Source organism: Tachysurus fulvidraco, chromosome 4 (assembly GCF_022655615.1).
Source record: "Tachysurus fulvidraco isolate hzauxx_2018 chromosome 4, HZAU_PFXX_2.0, whole genome shotgun sequence".
Taxonomy (NCBI): Eukaryota; Metazoa; Chordata; class Actinopteri; order Siluriformes; family Bagridae; genus Tachysurus; species Tachysurus fulvidraco.
This window is the reverse complement of record NC_062521.1, coordinates 31,418,141-31,438,710: the sequence shown is the minus strand read 5'-3', so window position 1 is coordinate 31,438,710 and position 20,570 is coordinate 31,418,141. Positions and strand designations below refer to the sequence as shown.

Sequence of the window (20,570 nt, the reverse complement as noted above, 5' to 3'; positions counted from 1 at the left end):
CACAGCAGTGAACACACACACACACACACACAGCAGTGAACACACACACACACACACACAGCAGTGAACACACACACACATACACACACACACACAGCAGTGAACACACACACACACACAGCAGTGAACACACACAGACACAGCAGTGAACACACACACACACACACAGCAGTGAACACACACACACACACACACACACAGCAGTGAACACACACAGAAGTGAACACACACACAGCAGTGAACACACACACACACAGCAGTGAACACACACACTGCAGTGAACACACACACACACACAGCATTGAACACACACACACACACACACACACACACACACACACACACACACACACACACACACACACACACACAGCAGTGAACACACACCAGGAGCAGTGGGCAGCCATTCGTGTTGGGGGCTTGGGGTCAGTGCCTTGCTCAGCCTGAGACTCGAACCCACAACCTTAGGGTTAGGAGTCAAACTCTCTAACCATTAGGCCACGACTTCCCTTCAACAACAGAGGAAGAGTACGGCAGGATGAAACACACAGCTGACTCTTTGGAGGAAAAATGTATTTTGGTATAAAATATAAAAGAAAGTGCAGCTGCTGAAGGGACGGTGTGTGAAGTGATTATGGAGTGTTCAGTGTAGGTTGTCAGAGAAACGGGGGTAAAATTTAGACCCCACTGTGGGGAGAGCTAAAAACACATGAAGTATTAAGTAAAAACACAACACACACAAAACTGGGAAACACTGGAGAAGAGTGCTGAGGCAGGAAGGAGTTAGACAAGGGTGGGGCAGACACGTGAGGAACAGGAGTGCTGAGGCAGGAAGGAGTTAGACAAGGGTGGGGCAGACACGTGAGGAACAGGAGTGCTGAGGCAGGAAGGAGTTAGACAAGGGTGGGGCAGACACGTGAGGAACAGGAGTGCTGAGGCAGGAAGGAGTTAGACAAGGGTGGGGCAGACACGTGAACACATGTTAAAAAGTCCGGGCTACATCCTGACAGGTATTACACTGCTACTGCCACTGATCCTGGAGACACCAGAGACTTCAAACATGATGTAGGTCACTTCTGTGTGACTGGATCCCTCACCTCGATGTTCACAGCGGTGTTTTATAGAGAATAAAGTGGTCCGAGGACACGCCCCTGAGGGTCTGCTGTACAGCTGCAGGATATTAAAGCTACTGCTTTAACTAACGGTTCCTGCTTCGTGTCACAGTTCCCGTGAGTTCTGGATTAGTGCTTTATTACTTTACACACTGATGCTCCACTGGCTCACGTGTTATCGCATGGCTCCGCCACCAGCAGCCGAAAGCTCCTTCTTCCTGGTTTGATTTTCACTGATTTCCCAGTTTATGATTATAGATTATTTGGTTTAACTAAAGCTACCTATGTTCTGATGTCTGCTGCTGACTCTGATGAGGATTTTGTGGAGTAGATTAAACACACACCGAGTACACACACTTGTGTAGATCGAAGCCTGTGTGGAGCCTAAAAAATGTCTTCAATTGTCTTGAAGTTAATAGGAGTAAATCTCTGTGTAATCTCCTCTGTCCAGCTTCACCTCTGACTGATACACAGCACTGACACTGGAGACTCCTTCACTACATCATACACACACATCTCCTTATGAAGGAGCTGTTACTATGGAAACCATATCAGAGTCAGTACATTAATATAAACCTGAACTACAGTCAGAGCTGCTGTTAGAGAGAATTAATCAACACCTGACGTCCAATCAGAGACCAGAACACACAGAACTACAGTCAGAGCTGCTGTTAGAGAGAATTAATCAACACCTGACGTCCAATCAGAGACCAGAACACACAGAACTACAGTCAGAGCTGCTGTTAGAGAGAATTAATCAACACCTGACGTCCAATCAGAGACCAGAACACACAGAACTACAGTCAGAGCTGCTGTTAGAGAGAATTAATCAACACCTGACGTCCAATCAGAGACCAGAACACACAGAACTACAGTCAGAGCTGCTGTTAGAGAGAATTAATCAACACCTGACGTCCAATCAGAGACCAGAACACACAGAACTACAGTCAGAGCTGCTGTTAGAGAGAATTAATCAACACCTGACGTCCAATCAGAGTCCAGAACTCAGCAGCGTGTAGATAATATGACTGTAACATTCATATTCTGAGGCAGACATTTTTCCCTCTCATTTTTCTGCACTTTAGATGTCCACAGGAGAAAAAATTCAGATTTTATGAAGGCAGAAAAAATACTCAATGCACAATAGCATTGCTAATACGTGACGGCGTGGCCTTGACGGTTCAGGAACGGTAGGGTTTGTGATCCGATTGGCAGAGTGACACTGCCGGGCAAGGACGGAAACGGGAAAAGAAATCTCCCGACCCTGAAAAACAGCGTACAATTAGCGAGCACTGTAGGATTTGCTGATGTCAGGCGGTTGAATGGGTGACGTGGGAGACGCTCGGTGCTTTTGTGCTCACACTGGGAGCACGTTGTAATGAAAAGGTCACAGTGCCATTGTACAGCGCTCTCACAGCCATGAGCTCTTTTTTTTTTTTTTAAATAAATAAATAAATAAATGGTTGGTGACAGGACCTTGAAGAGCGGTGGCTTTAATGAGAGCGGAGGAGCCGAATAAGCGTCCGCAGGCAGCACTAATTTGTTTTAGGTGTGCTCAGAATAGATAAGGACGAATGTGTGGCCTTCCAGTCTCGCTCTTCCTCCTCCCTCTTCCTCCTCAACCTTTGCTTCCCTGGAGATAACGCTGCACGCTAGCAGCCAATCTCAGCGGGGGAGACGAGGAAAGCAAGGAGAAAAAAGACAGGAGGGAGTGAAGGCGATAAAAAAAGGAAGGAAAGAAAGGAGGGCCTGAGGGACAGGCAGCCTTAGATGTGCCGATTGGTGGATTTATTCACGTTCTAAACTTGCAGGCTAATCTAACCGACAATTGAGAGAGAGAGAAAAACAAATATCCGGGTCGCGTAACGAGTCTCAGACCTAAAGGCCAACCTTAAGCTCCTGTCAAGACGATGTGAGATTGCTTAATTATGCCAATCTCATGCTTTGGCACTGACGAGACACAAACCGCCCCTCGACTTTCCCTCCCTATTATTTTTAGTCCTCTTCTAGTCTGAGAGATTTTTTGAGATTAACTGGAAATGAAACCCTGTGATATTCAGCAGCCTCACAGCTGAAAACACAACATTCTAAAATAAATTTTATAAAATATTGTTTACATTTACCTAAAAAGCTCACAGTTCATTTGCACAACGTAGATCAAATGTGTTGCTTAAACCTTTTGTCACTTGATGCATTAAAATGCATCGATTTTCACATCTATTTTCTATATTCTAATTAAAATAATAACAAATTTAGTTTCTACCTAAAACAGCAAAATACTGTGGTATTGTGAGTGAAGTCACACGTCAGCACTCAGAGCCGTACAGAGATTTAAGAGGGGGCGGAGTTTCAATGAAACAGGGGCGTGTCTCATGAAATGGTATTCAATTAAATACAGAAATATAAACTATTAAAAGTTTATTAAATGTATAAATTTAAAAAAATTCCCTTTAAAGCCCACACAAAAGTGTTGTTTTTCTCACACGGAGGAGACATGCGTTAATCAGAGACAGAGATTTATTTAAGGATAAAAAAGTATATATAATGTTAATGTGAGTGATCACATGACAGATGAGATCATATTATTCTTCCAAGCTTCTATTAGATTTCTCATCGTCACGGATCTATCACCACATTTAACTTTTACTTTTCCATTTTTAAATTTTGTCTTGCATTTGCTATGATATGATATGATATGATATAAATAATACAATATTATAGACACTTTTCCTTTTCCAGTTAGTATTTTCTATCACTGAACTTTTTCTCAGGTGTAAAAGGTGAGTGTTTGTGTATGAAGCCAGTGATCTGAATGTAAAACTCCATCTCACACACTTCAACTAAAGAAACATGCTAGCCTTAGAGATGTGAAGACACACACACACACACACACACACACACACACACACACACACACACACACACACACACAGGTAATAATCTGACTGTAGAGTGACTCTGAACATCAGGAACATTCCTCTTCCTCCCACACCATGAATATGACCCTGAAGCTGTTTGATCTAAATGTGGAAAGACGAACATCAAATAATTTATGAAAACAAAATAAACTTAATTAAATTTAGTTTCAGGAAAGTTTGCATTTCTGTGGAAACAAAAGTCAAATTGAATCTAAAGCAAGGATAGAAAAATTACTTTTACTGCCTCGTGATAAAAAAACACCAATTAGCATTTCAGAAATACCTAATGCTAATCTGGTGGCTATATGATTTGGTTACTTGTTAGCTACATTTGCATCACAGCTCGAGTTAAATTACTGGCTGTAAAAACGTTTAAAAGTTAAAAGTGACATGTGAGTATATAAATATACAGATGAGCATCAAATTAAATAAAAATGAAAGTGATAACAAGAGTTTTATTATTTAATATAGAGATTTAATATAAATCATTATTATTATTATTATTATTATTATTATTATTATTATTATTATTATTGGTGGTGGTGTTTAATCAATGCTGTCGTGTCCTCAGAGTGGTTCTGATCTAACGACTCCATCTCGGGCGTGAAAGGGAATCGGACGGTGTGAAAGTGCAGTGCGGTGAACGCTAATGTGCTGCACTTTAAATTTTAAACAGACATGTGTGAATAATTGATGGCGTCTCTGGCTGGGAAGTTAAAAGGTATCTCGTCATTACAGAGACACTGTTTGGGAAAAAAAACACGACACCGAGCTTCAAGGCTGCGTTACGAACTGTACCATAGAAATAGAATTTAAAGCTGAGATCTTCTCTGTTAACGCACACAGTCCTCATGATGTTGGACTGGAGGCTTCGCTGCACCGCTTGTGTTTGTGTAAAAACTAAATATTGAATTTGATTTGTGTTTATTACACTGATCCATCTGCAATGTGATCATAATTACTTAATCATTTATCCTTTAATACATCTGAGGAAAATTCACCAGTAACAGCGATGCTTAGGGGTCCAAGCACAATTCTGGTTCTGTCTTTAACTTTAGCTAGCAACGTTTTTATCTTGTGTTTTTTTCCTCCTCCGTCTGGGTTTAGTTGTTTAGTAAGAATGATCTGAGAGCCAGCTGAATGACACAACGAGGTGCAAACGTGGTAAGAAGGCAGAAGTTCAGCAGAGAATCACAGGTTTATATTAATGCGCTTGTTCAAATACTTTGCTGTTTCTATATCACCGGGACGTCTATAGTGAACTCTCCACTGATAATAATCGGATTAAAAGTATGAATGATGTGGTGAAGCTTTCTGTAAGGAGTTATTTATTTTTTGTTTGTGGAAGGAGTCACCAGAGTCAGTGCCTTCTAACAGTCAGATGCTTTCCATTCACTCAGTAAGAGCAGCTTCTATTGAGCACATCTTTTCTTCATTAGTGTCCGAGTGAGATAGTGTTCATTAAGTCCAGATACGGGCAGGTGTGAGAGTATAAGGGCAGTATGTTGGGGCGGATGGGGAAGTCTGTTGAGGGCAAAGCAACAACTGCATTGAATTTTATCTGTAAAATATCCGCAGTAAGGAACATCACTGAACAAGACCTCTGTTTAACTCTCAGTCTTTATCACACTGAAGTAGAATTGTGCTGAGGCTACGATACGTCTCAAACTCTAATCATAAAGAATCTGTTTTTCAGTTCTCACTGCTAAGAAATATTTACTTACCAGTTAGTAGTTGTTGGGTTGCAGTAGCCAAGTGGCTAAGCTGTTAGATTACTATTCGGAGGGTCTTAAGTTTGAATCCCAGTTTTATCCACTTCTAATCATTATTTAGACTGGAAGTGCTTTGGAGAACAACCCAAGATAAACATGACCTGTTTTTCCACACATAACTATTACAAAAGGATTAAAGTTTACATTCAGTGAGCCATAGACAGTTTGTCATCTCTTCTTTTTCATGAATGAAGCATCCACCAAAAACAACCTGAAAACAAGCTCTTACATTCATTCATTCATTTCCTACCGCTTATCCGAACTTCTCGGGTCACGGGGAGCCTGTGCCTATCTCAGGCGTCATCGGGCATCGAGGCAGGATACACCCTGGACGGAGTGCCAACCCATCACAGGACACACACACACTCTCACTCACTCACACACACACACACTACGGACAATTTTTCCAGAGATGCCAGTCAACCTACCATGCATGTCTTTTGACCGGGGGAGGAAACCGGAGTACCCAGAGGAAACCCCCGAGGCACGGGGAGAACATGCAAACTCCACACACACAAGGTGGAGGTGGGAATCGAACCCCCGACCCTGGAGGTGTGAGGCGAACGTGCTAACCGCTAAGCCACCGTGACCCCCTCAAGCTCTTACAAATGTATTTATAACATATATACTTTCTACAACCTCACTGTTAGCATGTTGTTATAGAAAGAGTATAAAGAGAAGATTTATTCTCATTGGATTTAGTGAAATACAAAAATACAAATACAATTAGTGGACAGAGAAACATTTTAGTTCATGGGAAAAAAGAAAGTGCAAAATCAACTAGAGGATTTTTAAAATCCATGCATGAAAACGTCAATGCAGTCTCTGTGGAAATAACATTCCTGACATCATTAATATCTGAGCAGCGTTACTGACCTGACTGTACACATGGGGCCAGAAAGAGAAACCCAGATTACACAGTGTGTGTGTGTGTGTGTGTGTGTGTGTGTGTGTGTGTGTGTGTGTGTGTGTGTGTGTGTATGTGTGTGTCTGCACAGACGGACGTGAGCTGTGCCGAACACCAGCGCTGGTGCTTATTACCTTAAAATATCAGCGCTTCCAATTTAGGCCCCCGAGAAAACGGCAGCTCCCACACATATGCTGCAGAATCTGTCGAGAGGAGCGAGGCGAACCCGCTGCTGCTGCTTTGCATTTTGATTTAACATTTCAGAGAGCAGGCAATCTGCTCACCACGCTCGATTAGCGTGCTACGCTACGCCAACGCAGCGCAGGTAGTCAGCCTTTTCCACCTCATATACCCCGAGGTTGGGGGAGGGGGAGGGGGGTGCTTGGTGTGGGGTGAATTTCTAAAAAGGTGTTTGAGCAAAAAAGGATTCTGAAGAGGAGAAACATCAAAAAGGACCTGGATGGACATGGTTATATTTATTGAATTAACAATAATAATAATTAAAAAATTTATTGAAATTAAAACATTCTGTGGAATATCAGGTGCTCGTCAAAAAGACGCGACCTTAAACTAACATAAATTGGTAACAAAATAAGTGGGAGTTTTATATTAGTAATGGATCAAATCAAAAGCTAAGTCTCAAGCAAAGAAGCTATCCACTTTGTCAGATTTTAATGGTGGCATATTAGCTACCATTAGCATGTACAGTTTACTATTTTACAGCCTTCTAATCACCAGAAGGTTGTGAGTCCCATCCCCAGTCTGCCAAGCTGCCACTGTTGGGCCCCTGAGCAAGTCCCTTAACCCTCAATTGCTCAGCTGAATAAAAATAAGATAATGTAAGTCGCTGTAACAAGAGATTACAGTAATGTGTGATTAAAACAAAAATATCACTTTTATCAATTTTTTTTTACTATACTCCCAGAGGTAAAGGTGAAGGAGAAAACTTTTTTACTGAAGTTTAGCTAACAGCCTTGTAATATATTTACATATTCATGTATGCTGATGGGACTGTAAACAGGATTGTGGTGCAGGTTCAGTAACAGGTCTGTGTAGGAGTGCTGCAGATTAAAGCCCCTCCGGAGGTATAATTATTCTATGTATATTACATGATATGGTATTATTCAGTGTCCTGAGTGTCTCGGTGATATTTAAATACTGCTTTGTGACACAAGGTCAAATGTTAAGATGGGAACATGAGCACATTTTTAACCAGGAGGAGATGGGGTATTTAAAGGTCACATAAGGACTGGCGAAGGGCAACGTACTCGGCCGCATCGGAAAGGTTTTGCACAACAACAAATTTATAGTCAGTTTTATTTGCAGCAACAAAAGCATCGGATTTCATTTAACAGACACACACAGTGCAATGAAAGTGCAATAATAAATCTGCATATCATATTGCAATAGTTATGGACTTTACATTTTTAACATGAACAAAGCTGAGATCTCAGCAGGGAAGTTCTTCAGCGTCACTCTCCACACTTTATTTGGATGGAGAATGGGATGTCTACAGCAGCATCACTGAGGTTTTCCTCCACGTTCTACTGTTTACAAAAATAAGTACAGGTTAGGATTTTGGTCTGAGAATCAAACAGCAGACTCAAACCCAAGGAGACTTGGTGACTCAGACATGCTGCTGGGTCACTGTTCTGCTCAGGTTTTATTTCCTAATAAAGGGCTTACTTCAGTGCAGGCGTTTTGTTTTTCATCGCCCAACTGTCCGACATCGTCACAGCACTGTCTAGTGAATGATTCAGTCCACAACTCTGTACATCTACGAGTGGGAGGCCAATGAAGGCACTAAGGGCAATAAGAGGGCATTGAAAGGGCACTTAAAAACTCAAAAAGACAGGTGGCAGTTGACCCCAAGGGTACATAGAGGTCATGTGTAGGGCATCAGAAGGCTTTTAAACATCACTACAGCCATTCAGAGGCTATTTAGGGGACAGTAGGAAAGAATTCGGAGAGCTTTTGAATAACACCAAGCAGAAAGATAAAGCAGGAACACCAAGGGCTCTTAGAGGGCATTCAGTGGGCAATTAGAGTGGCACTGAGTAAGGCACTGGGGGGAATTTGAGGTTACCTACTGCTCTAAACCACGGCAGCTTTTCCCTGCTTTCAAACATCTCATCTCGTTAAACGGTCCTAATGAGCAGATAATTAGTGGAGTCAGAAGTGTTAATGGAGAGAAATCAATCCGTAGCCAGGACTATAGATTGAATCACTGCTCTAAAATGGTTTAAGGGTTTGAGCTTGCGTGGTATTAAACCAGAGCTGTACAGGAAGTTTCCTGACAAATTTGATGAATTTCCTGTGTGGTTTCATCAGCAGAGATGCAGGGTTTTAAAAACATGAGCGGCTAATCCAGGTCAAAATCTCAGTTCCACAATCACCTCCTGTGCTCCTCAGCAGTCCAGGAAAGTCGATTTATTGAAAATAAACGCTTCTAATCATTACGGTTCCCTGGATGTTTTAGATTGCGGTGCTTTCAAGATGCTGCAAAGCTAAAGTAATCACCTGCGGAGTGAATAGATGAGCGAGTGTGTGTGGGGTTCAGCCTTGGCTCACCGTGCTGAGATGAGATTTCTCTCCCAGTGTGCCTGTGATAGATTACTACACCGTCCAGCGTCGAGCTCAGCGACGCCACGATATTCCTGCGGAATCGACTGACAGGCGATATATAACCCATCAGTTAGGGACCAGCGCACACACTGAACTTATTTTTTTCTAGAGCTGGATGTATTGGCCGCCTGCCAGCTCTCACAGCACTGACCGGATCGCTCGCATTGTCTGGGATCCTGTTGCAAAATTGAGAGTCCAAGCTGCTTTAGTGTACGTCTAAATCGATGAATGTTTAGTGGTGTGTATATTAAACATTTGGTTTATTATATTATTTAATAACTAATTGTAATGTTTACAATTGTAAAGTTAACAACTGTTGTGGTATATAGGAGGAATAAAAGACTTAAATATGGAAAGGGGAGGAGTTATGATGGGGGAGGTGCTAGAGTTTACACCATTAACTCCTTTAGGTAAAGCCTTTAATTATACCCATAATTATGTCTGCATTTAAAAATACAAATAAATCACAGTTAATAGTTTCACCATCGGTCAGCGTTTCTCCTCTCAGGCATCTTTTTCTCTTTTATATTTCTCCGTACCTATACGGAGTCTCGGCAAGATAATGTTTTTGGCCTGAAGACATTTTAATTCAAAACAGAGGATCTTTTGTCATGGCTGAGGATTGAGGAAAGCTGTGGATTAAAACACAGCCGGATTGGCTGACCTTACAGCGTACTTGAGAAAATTTGAGCGAAATGTGTTTGTAATTATGACATGAAGGCAGAGACGGGTTGAAAAAGAGAAAACAGGAGTGACAGAACAGAAAAGGAGGGTGCGGGAGACAGAAAAGGACAGAGAGAGAGATTATTTATTTATTTGAAAAAAAGGCCTGTCAGAATCTCCTCCAAAGCTCTGTGCTGCGGTCGTGGAAGGCGTCCTGAATCTCAGTCCATAAGTTAATAAATAATGAGTGTGTGAGGGTGACGGAGGGGATGAGGGGTATAACGAGCAACAGCTCATCCTTATATCCTCTCCAAGAGTGAGTGAGAGAAAGAGAGTTTTTTTTTATTCTATTATTTAAATTGCATTTATTTGTACTATTATTGCTACCATTATTATTACTGGAATATCTATATATTAGTAACAAACAGATAAATATCATAGAATTTTGATTAATCCTGGTCTTTAATGAAGAATTTTAAGTTTATTTGTATAGCGCTGTTTAGAATGGACATCGTCTCAAAGCAGCTTTACAGGAACATAAACATAAAACAAAAAGATTAATACTAGTTATATATAAATGTGTATGTATTTATCCCTAATGAACAAGTCTGAGGTGACTCAGGTGACTGTGGGGAGGAAAAACTCCCTTAGATGGTAAAGGAAGGAACCTTGAGAGGAACCAGACTCAAAGGGGAACCTCATCCTCATCTGGGTGACACCGGGGGTGTGATTATATAACCTCATCCTCATCTGGGTGACACTGGGGGTGTGATTATATAACCTCATCCTCATCTGGGTGACACTGGGGGTGTGATTATATATATACAGTCTGATAAATGTTGTAGTGATGAGGAGGTTGTTGTCCTCAAACACCACATGGAGTTCACGTCTCCTCTTTAGTGTAACAGTCTAACTGGAGCTGTAGATCTGTAGATGTCTCAGGATCCTCACAGAGTCGCCTTCATCTCAGTGGAGGTCCAAAATCTTCATCACACAGAAGACGATCAGAGCTGCTACAGTTTCTGGAAGCCTCGTGATGTGTAGAAAGAGAGAAGCGGTGGAGAGAAATTAATGTAGCTGCTGTTTATAATATTAACAAGCACTAGATGATAATGTGCAGGTCTGATGTAATAGTGCACAATATTATGGGATGTATTATGTGTACGCCTGACTAAAGAGATGAGTTTTTAATCTACATTTAAACTGGGAAAGTGTGTCTGAGCCCCGAACACTATCAGGAAGACTATTCCAAAGTTTGGGAGCTAAATAAGAAAACGCTCTACCACCTTTAGTAGACTTAGATATTCTGGGAACTAGCAGAAGTCCTGAGTTTTGTGATCTCAGAGAGCGTGAAGGATTGTAACGTGTTAGAAGACTAGTTAGATACATGGGAGCTAAACCATTAAGAGCCTTGTACGTAAGTAGCAGCAGTTTGTAATCAGTTCTAAACTTAACAGGTAGCCAGTGTAGAGATGATAAAAAGACAAGTTGCTGTTTAATATCTAATAACACCCAGGTCTTTAGGGTTCTGTCTCCTGATTAGTCCTGTCATACTCTTGGTTAGCTCAGGTATTTGTGTGGAAATCAAACAGACACTTGATAAACTGAAATGTAAAAACAGTTGAGTTTGTCTGATTATTTGTATTTTTACAGTGATAAATATTGCAAATGCTTTAAAACATTATTAAATCAGAAACAACAAAGACAGAGAGAGACACGAAGGTAGAGACACAGAGAGAGAGAGAGAGAGAGAGAGAGAGAGAGAAGGAGAGAGAGAGAGAAAGAGAGAGAGACAGGTAAAGTACTTTAAAATAACAATAACACTCTCTTTACACTCTCTCTGTGCTGCTGCTTCCTCCCTCTGGCCGTCTCTTTTATTCAGACTTTGTATGATGCCTCTTTTTGTCCTTTTTCTGACTTCTATGAAGAAAGAGACATTAGAAGAAAGAACGGCACTCAGAGAGTGAAAGAGAGAGAGAGAGAGAGAGATAAGATGGGGGGGGGGCATTTAAGATGCTTAACCACTCTCTCTCTTTCTCTCCTTGTCTTTTTCCTGCAGTAGGTTACTCAACTCTGCATTTTCAGACAGGAGAATAAAACGTCTCCCCTAAGGGATTGTGGGTAATTAGACCCGTCTGATTTGGCAGATATTACTCAGAGGAAGAGAGTGGAATAAATGATGACGTAATGGGCTTATGTCTGGATGGCATTGTTTTAAAACCATTCCATTGGCTGGGATGAGTCACACGGCTAGTTTGTATTAATAAATAACTACAGTATATACACACACACTGTCTGGTGAAGAAAACCAGCTGATTATTATAACTTGTGTTGTTGATGTTCGTCATTAACATAAACAGCTAAATAGCTAAAGTGACATGATAGTAACAGTAGCTACTAAATAGATCTGTGTGTGTGTGTGTGTGTGTGTGTGTGTCTGTGTGTGTGTGTGTGTGTGTGTGTGTGTGTGTGTGTGTGTGTTCTCAGATTAGAGCTTGATTATGAGTCAGCAGCATCTGTCCACCCCTTATACACACACACACACACACACACACACACACACATACACACACTTCTCAATCAGTGAGGGACATGCGAGGCCTTGCCATTAAGCACACCTGCCACCCACAATCAGTGTCAATGGCTGTCAGGACCCCAGTGTACACACACACACACACACACACACACACACACACACACGGGTCTCAATCAGCTGGATTGATTCAGGATGCTGTAGGTCTGATGCAGGGACTAGAGGGCATAAGGAGGATGTGGAATGAGACAAGGCTGAGACTCACTGATTAGAGACAACACCTTACTGTCCTTCCACCAGCTGTCTCACTGCCTATAAGTCTCTGTCTATATCTGTCTCACTCTCTCTTTATCTGCCTTTATTCCTTTATATCTGTCTCTCCACATCTGTGTCTCCCATCATGTTTCTCTCTCTGTCTCCTTATCGACATCTTCTCTCTCAGCAGTGATGATGGAGAGATGGTGATGGCTCGAATGTGCGTGTGTACTGGTGTGTGTGTGTGTGTGTGTGTGTGTGTGTGTGTGTGTGTGTGTGTGTGTGTGTGTGTGTGTTAGCCGTATTAATTGAGCTTTCTTGTGTTGTGTTCTGCAAAAAGAAAAAAGTGTTGACCTGGAAGACTGAAAATGATCGATACTGTAGAGCTTAACAAAGCGCACACACCAATACACACACACACACACACACACACACACACACACACACACACACACACACACACACGCACAGACACACACACGCACACACACACAAACACACACACAGACACACACATACAGACACACACACACACACGCAAACACCTCAGACTCATTACAGTGTGTGCAGATTGATCAGTGTGCTTTGTGAATATGAAGCGCATCTTCCTGTACATTATGTCAGAAATGGCTGCCCACTGCTCCGGGTGTGTTCGCGGTGTGTGTGTGTGTGTGTGTGTGTTCACTGCTGTGTGTTCACGGTGTATGTGTGTGTTCACTGCTGTGTGTTCACTGTGTGTGTGTGTTCACTGTGTGTGTTCACTGTGTGTGTGTGTGTGTTCACTGCTGTGTGTGTGTGTTCACTGTGTGTGTGTGTTCACTGTGTGTGTTCACTGCTGTGTGTGTGCACTTTGGATGGGTCAAATGCAGAGAACGAATTCTGAGTCTGGGTCACCGTACTTAGCCGTATGTCACGTCACTTATAAAAAGAAAATGCTAGAAGAACCTTCAGATATTTGTTCCAAAATGTTAAACATCAGTGTTTACAGCAGGATGTGAGCTCAGATCCCAACACTCCAGATTACTGCTGATATTATGGACATTATTTTTATTACTATCATTATTATTATGATTATGATTTTTTCCCCTTCTCTCAGGTGTGTATTTGGTGTATAAATGTAAATCATATGCAGTGAGATCCTTTAAATCCTCTCCAGCGCTCACACTGTCACAGGGATGTGGCCATCCTTTCATTTTAAATGCTGTGATTCTGTTCTTTTGTGTCTCTGGGTTTTTCTTTTTTTTTTTTTTTTTTTGCGTTTAGATTTCCATCAGCGTTCAGAGACGTTACAGCGATCCCGCTCCCAATCAGCACTCAGTAATCCCCGTCAGCGCCGCTCTAATCCCCCGGGGCGCTAATTGGCCAGGAACTTCGCTATTTTGTGTCCCGACTGCCAAATGAGTTCGGAGAGCAGCGATTTCTCTTCTTTAGCGGCGATTATTGAGCCGGCGAGCACCGTTCGTCTCCGGCACGAATGGAGACGGCGTAATTAAACGGCTCATTGTGGCTCGTTGGGAATTCACGGCTCCCGCGCAGTAATTATTATTTTGGCGCGTCAGAGCTCCTCCAGTCTTCAGCAGATTGAATTAAACACAGACGGAGCTGCAGTCAGGATTGTAATCAGAGCTCACCGCACTGAAATGAGGACATAAACACCGCTTCTGGGGACGGTTTATAAGCATCTGTCAGAAACCGTCTAACGCATTACTCTAACTCAGCTTTTCTCAAAAAAAGTCCATATGTCCAGTTCTGTGTGTGTGTGTGTGTGTTTTATTTAAATATTGTATTTTAATATTTAGATATAATTCCCAACATACAAATACAAATAAAATAGCTGTAGATTATAAGTAATTAGATCATATTTTGAAAACTGATATAATTTAATGTTAATGTAACCGAAAGATAAATAGGTGGAGTTCTAGACTCCACCTCTTGGTTGGATGTCAGGTCTTACAGCTCTGACTGTAGTGCAGGTTTATAATAATACACCCGCTCGGATACCTTACGGTTTCTATAGTAACATCTCCGTTGTGGGGACAGCAGACGCTCCTCAAGAACACATTAAAAAGATGTGTAATCGCTGATCTTGGATTCGAGTCCAGGCACAGACGAGTACATCGACAAACTGTTCCTAATTCCAGTGATGACTAAAAGCAGGGTTCTCTACACTCATTCGCACGACACAATTATTGTTTGTGTTCCACGATGTTGCACACCGCCACAAAGGTGGTTGCGTCATTCCAGGTTCCTGAGAACCTCCTGTCTCTGGTTCGCACTAGCAGGAGTCTCACACAGCTTGCTGCTTGTCTCTTGTAGGTGTGGCCTGTCCTGATAGAAGCTAAAACATGCAGCCTGCAGCTCACTATACAAATTAGACTTATTTACTGAGAGCTTGTGTATGATAGTAGATGTTGAACCCACGTTTAGACATGAAATCTACTGTATGGACCAGTAAAAGGGAACGTATCCTAAAGAAATGATCCGTCTGAGGAATCATTCAGGACAAACGTTTGTCTCATAATAGCTTGATTCCTAATTTGCATAAAAATGAGAAAAAGTAAATTTCTTGCTAAAATCGCAGCACAGTGTCAAATATATACGTTGAAAAGTACAGCTTTGTCACTAGTCTGTGCTTTTAGTAACAGACTCTAACAGAACTGTTATTGGGAAAAGCAGTGACGTTTCTCCTCCATCTCCATTAACTACTGTAATGTGCATTTATGTTTCCTATTGTCACTTCCTGTTTTCTCTGCTCTTCCTCTAGAGGACGCCGGTGAGCAGCGGAGAGGCGTTTCGATGGTTCTTCTAGTGCCAAAGAAACACAGCATCACGCCACATTATTCAATAACAGACTCAAAAAAAGTGGATTTAGAAGCTCCAGGACCTGGAACTGAAACCAAACCTCACCTGAACAACAACAAAAATCACAAAAACAAGAGACAGAAAGAAGGAAAAGAGACGAGAGGGAGAGGGAGAGGGAGAGGGAGGGTGGACAAGAGAAGGTTTAACTATGTAATTTGATTATTTCTTGTGTAATTAGAAACATTTTCATTGTCTCTGCGTGTTCAGTGTCGTAGCTGATCAAGCTACGTATGCTAAATTATAGACAATCAACACCTGGAATAAACCATGCAACTGGAATATACAATTTACCTGGAATATACCATTCACACAGAGAGTGGTGTGATCATGCTGAATGTCTTGGAGCTGTGAGTCGAGGTGACTGAAGGACATTCAACAACAGGAGGTCGTCTAAAAAGCCGGAATAAACCACTCCTGAAGAGATTGGGGAGGATCAGATACAATCTGTCTGTCTGTCTGTTCATCTGTCTATCTGTCCTTCTGTCTTTCTGCTCTGTCTCTTTGTGTATGTAGACCATCTTTCAACTGGATCAGATTTTGGGATATTTTATCTATCAGTCCATTTACCTATCTGTCTCTCTGTCCATCTGTTTGTGTGCACATCCTTCCATCTATCCATCTATCTATCCATCCATCCATTCCTTCTGGAATGAACCAGTTCTGATCAGAGGTAGAGGATGATCATTCATGATCTACTTAAAGCATCCCACTATTGTCATTTGACCTTATCGAATGAGTGTAATGATGTCATATATATGACATCACACACAGATACGATCAGTCGCCTCGACAAACCGCTGTCGGACGATACAGAAGGAGGAAATGCGATCGTACGCCAGACCTGCAGCAATAATCAGAAAACGAGTTTCAGTTGATTTTACGCACCGGGATGAGAGACGCAGCCAATTACAGTTCTGTACTTTTTGCTTTAATTTTTCACCGTTCTGATGTTACGCAGGGCATATTGTCTTGCTAACAACGTGTTGTAATTTTTAATTTGTGATGTGAAATGTCTTGATTTTTGGAAAAACACTGGATCCTTGATTGTTTTGGGTGAAATGAATTAGTAACAATGTGCTGTACAGAAGTATAGGAAGGCTGTGTACTTATTATGGATTTCTCTGCCCAGAGATCCTCACTTTAAAGTTAATTAGCAGCGAAAGTTTCATCTATTCTGAGATGAAATGGATTATAAAATTAAATAAAATTAAATTGAATAGTAATTTTTATTATTAGTGTAGAATTTTAGTTTAACCAACTAAACATCTAGCTCATTTATAGCTTTATAGATCAAGGTCTTGTTACACAGAGTAGCTAGATGCTCACAACTAATCACCTGACTTGCAAACACTGTATAATAAATAACAATATCTGGGCAGAATACTTCATAATTACACACAGTTTCTCTGAACTTCTGTAGGTTTGAGGCACAAGTAAATAAATTAAAGTTAAATTTCTAAATTGCTAAAATATCTACTAGCTCTCACCACCAAGAGTAATGAAGCAAGGAAAAGAAAACAGTAACTCTAGAGCTTAAATTTCCTCTCAGAATCTGCCAGATCAGCTCATTATAGCTAGCTGGCTAATGTTAGCACTTAATATTACGACCTTTTATCATGATTTAAAAATTCCTCAAAGAAATTCTGTCAGATTATTTTGTGTTTCCAAGCTGGCTAAAGTTAAAAGATATTTATGAATGATTTAAAAGGTTAAACTTGTCTGGTATAACAGATCAGATCTGTGTTCACGTAAACCCCAGAAACTAAAATTATGGTGTTAAAAACGTGACCAATGTATCTCGCTAGTGCTAATGCTAGCTCTAATGCCCTGCTGTTGCATGTGTATCTGTGTTTTGGGTTTAAAGATTACTGAGTTTGTATATTGTCGTTGTGATGCTTTTATGTGTTCAAATGAAAGGAAAAAAGACCAAAAAAAGTTGGAACAAATAATTTGATGTAATTTTTATTCTCACATGTAAAATTAAACATTACAATTACAAACCATGTGTGTGTGTGTGTGTGTGTGTGTGTGTGTGTGTGTGTGTGTGTGTGTGTGTGTGTGAGTGTGTGTGGAAGCTTTAATTGTCATATACAGCTGGTGCGGTACACAGTGAAATGAAAAAAACACAGAACTTCATAAAACCACAGACCTCAGAACTAAGTACAGTAACACACTACTACAAGTCCAACATACATTGCAGGGGTAAAGAGTGTGTGTGAGGAGTGTGTGGAGTAAAGAGTGTGTGTGGACACTCATCTGTAACTGGACACTCAACCGTCACCGACACTCAACTGGCCTTTTCATTGCATGTTGCTAATGTGACTCGCTCATGTCGGTTCCTTCTCTACAACATCAGGAGGATTCAATCATTTTTCTCCACACAGGCTGCTCAGGTCCTTGTTCAATATCTTGTCATCTCAGCACTGGACCACTGCAGCTCTCTCTGGCAGGTCTACATATGAATGCAGTTCGTCCACTGTAAATCATCCATAATGTTCTAAAGTTCTCCATACCACCACACTGCTGTGTGGGGTGAAGAGGGTGTGTGAGGGGTGTGTGAAGTGAAAAGTCTGTGAGGGATGTGGAGTGAAGAGTGTGTGTGTGTGTGTGTGTGTGGTGAAATGTGTTTGTGAGGGGTGTGTGGGGTGAAGAGTGTGTGTGAGGGATGTGGAGTGAAGAGTGTGTGAGGTGTGTGTGTGGGTGGTGAAATGTGTTTGTGAGGGTTGTGTGGTGTGAAGAATGTGTAAGGGGTGTGGGGTGAAGAGTGTGTGTGTGATGGGTGTGGGTAGAGAAGAGTGTGTGAGGGGTGTGTGTGAGGTGAGATGTGTGTGTAAGTGGTATGTGGGGTGAAGTGTGTGTGAGGGGTATGTGTGGGGTGAAGAGAGTGTGTGTGGGGTTAAGAGTGTGTGCGTGGTGTGAAATGTGTTTGTGAGTGGTGTGTGGGGTTAAGAGTGTGTGAGGGGTGTGTGTGGAGTTAACAGTGTGTGAGTTGTGTGTGGAGGGGAGTGAAGAGTGTGTCTGAGGGATGTGTGGGTTTAAGAGTGTGTAAGTGGTGTGTGAGGGGGTGAAGAGTGTGTGAGGGGTGAAGGGAACAAGAAGACTAATCGAAAGAGCATCAGAGAAAGACAAACAAATACAAAGAAAAACAAATTTATATTATATATACAAATATACATACTGTAGATAGATAGATAGATAGATAGATAGATAGATAGATAGATAGATAGATAGATAGATAGATAGATAGATAGATAGGGGAGGAAGTTGTGGCCCTAAGGTTGTGTTTCGAGTCTCGGGCCGGCCACAACTGAGGTGCCCTTGAGCAAGGCACCGAACCCCCCCCCAACTGCTCCCCGGGCGCCGCAGCATAAATGGTTCCCACTGCTCCAGGTGTGTGTTCACGGTGTGTGTGTTCACTGCTGTGTGTGTGTGCATGCTTTGGATGGGTTAAACACAGAGAACAAATTCTGAGTATGGATCACCATACTTAGCCGTATGTCACATCAGATTAGATAGATAGATAGATAGATAGATAGATAGATAGATAGATAGATAGATAGATAGATAGATAGATAGATAGATAGATAGATAGATAGATAGATAGATAGATAGATAGATAGATGCAGGTATCTCAGTAGTAATAGTACTCCTTGTGCTGCAGTGATCGCTAACAGAAGACTGCCCCTAGGCCCATGTATCACTCACCATGACTCTAGAAGAAGGGTGAGTGAGTTCCCACAGCAGGCTCTTGGGGGGAAAAATAGTGTGGGCAAAGGTGGCTTGATTCCATCAGAAATGAGACAAGTTACTGTAGGTTACTACTTTAGGAACTGGGCAGTGCACCATATCCAGAAGATCAGTTGCATTTGTGATTGAGGAACTTGTCTCTGAATCACAGTTTTCTACATGCTCTTTACTTCAACACACCAAACACACAGGTGCAGATAACCTGGCTGAGTGTGTTGATCATTCCTCATCATACTGAACTGTCCTGAGAGGAAGATACCAAATGAGCCTCATAGTTAGAGCCATGGTGAAAACCAGGACCTTGTCACAGTTAGGTGAGTCATGATCACCTAACTGATCCAGTGCCTGCTGTAGTGGAAATAGTGACGTGCCATATGGCTAAGTACGGTGACCCATACTCAGAATTTTTTCTCTGCATTTGACCCATCCAAAGTGCACACACACAGCAGTGAACACACACCCGGAGCAGTGGGCAGCCATTTATGCTGCGGCGCCCGGGGAGTAGTTGGGGGGTTTGGTGCCTTGCTCAAGGGCACCTCAGTCGTGGCCGGCCCGAGACTTGAACCCACAACCTTAGGATTACGAATCAGACTCTCTAACCATTAGGCCACGACTTGCCCATAATAGGTCAATTTGTCATGGCCAGAGAGATCCACCTGCACAAAACGTTGCACTTCTGAGTGCAGATTCTCCCAGGTGGATGCTTGTCTCCTCAGTGTGTCTACTGCACCAGCAAGCTGTCTTTAAAAAGCACATGTGCTCTGGAGTGATGCAATCATGAAAATGCAGGTCCTGGGACTCAGCCTGCCGCTGTGTCAATGGATCTCCAACTTCCTGACAGACAGACCACAAACCGTACAGGTGGGCAAACACACCTCATCCACCCTCACACTCAGCACTGGAGCTCATTGTACACACATAACTGTGTGGCCACTTCCAACTCCACCACCATCATCAAGTTTGCTGACAACACTGTAGTGGTCGGCCTGATCTCCAACAACAATGCGATGGCCTACCTACGGGAGACTAAAAACCCGGAGAGATGGTGCCAGGAGAACAATCAGCAAGACTAAGGAGTTGATAGTGGACTTCAGAATGAAGCAGGAGCAGTCATACCAACCGCTAAACATAAACGGGACCCTAGTGGAGAGAGTGGACAGTTTCCGATACCTGGGT

At 42.1% G+C, this 20,570-nt stretch overlaps 1 protein-coding gene across 2 annotated transcripts in view; it reads left to right on the top strand.

The window, feature by feature from the left end:
* cxxc4 (CXXC finger 4) overlaps window positions 1-17,627 on the top strand; it is a 26,744-nt gene extending 9,117 nt beyond the window's left edge. For both annotated transcript variants that reach the window (XM_047811957.1, XM_047811956.1), the window contains exon 3: window positions 15,550-17,627. In XM_047811957.1, coding sequence (XP_047667913.1) covers window positions 15,550-15,594 — 45 coding nt within the window. In that variant the 3' untranslated portion in view covers window positions 15,595-17,627. The remainder of the gene's footprint in view (window positions 1-15,549) is intronic.
* Window positions 17,628-20,570: the final 2,943 nt, after the last annotated feature.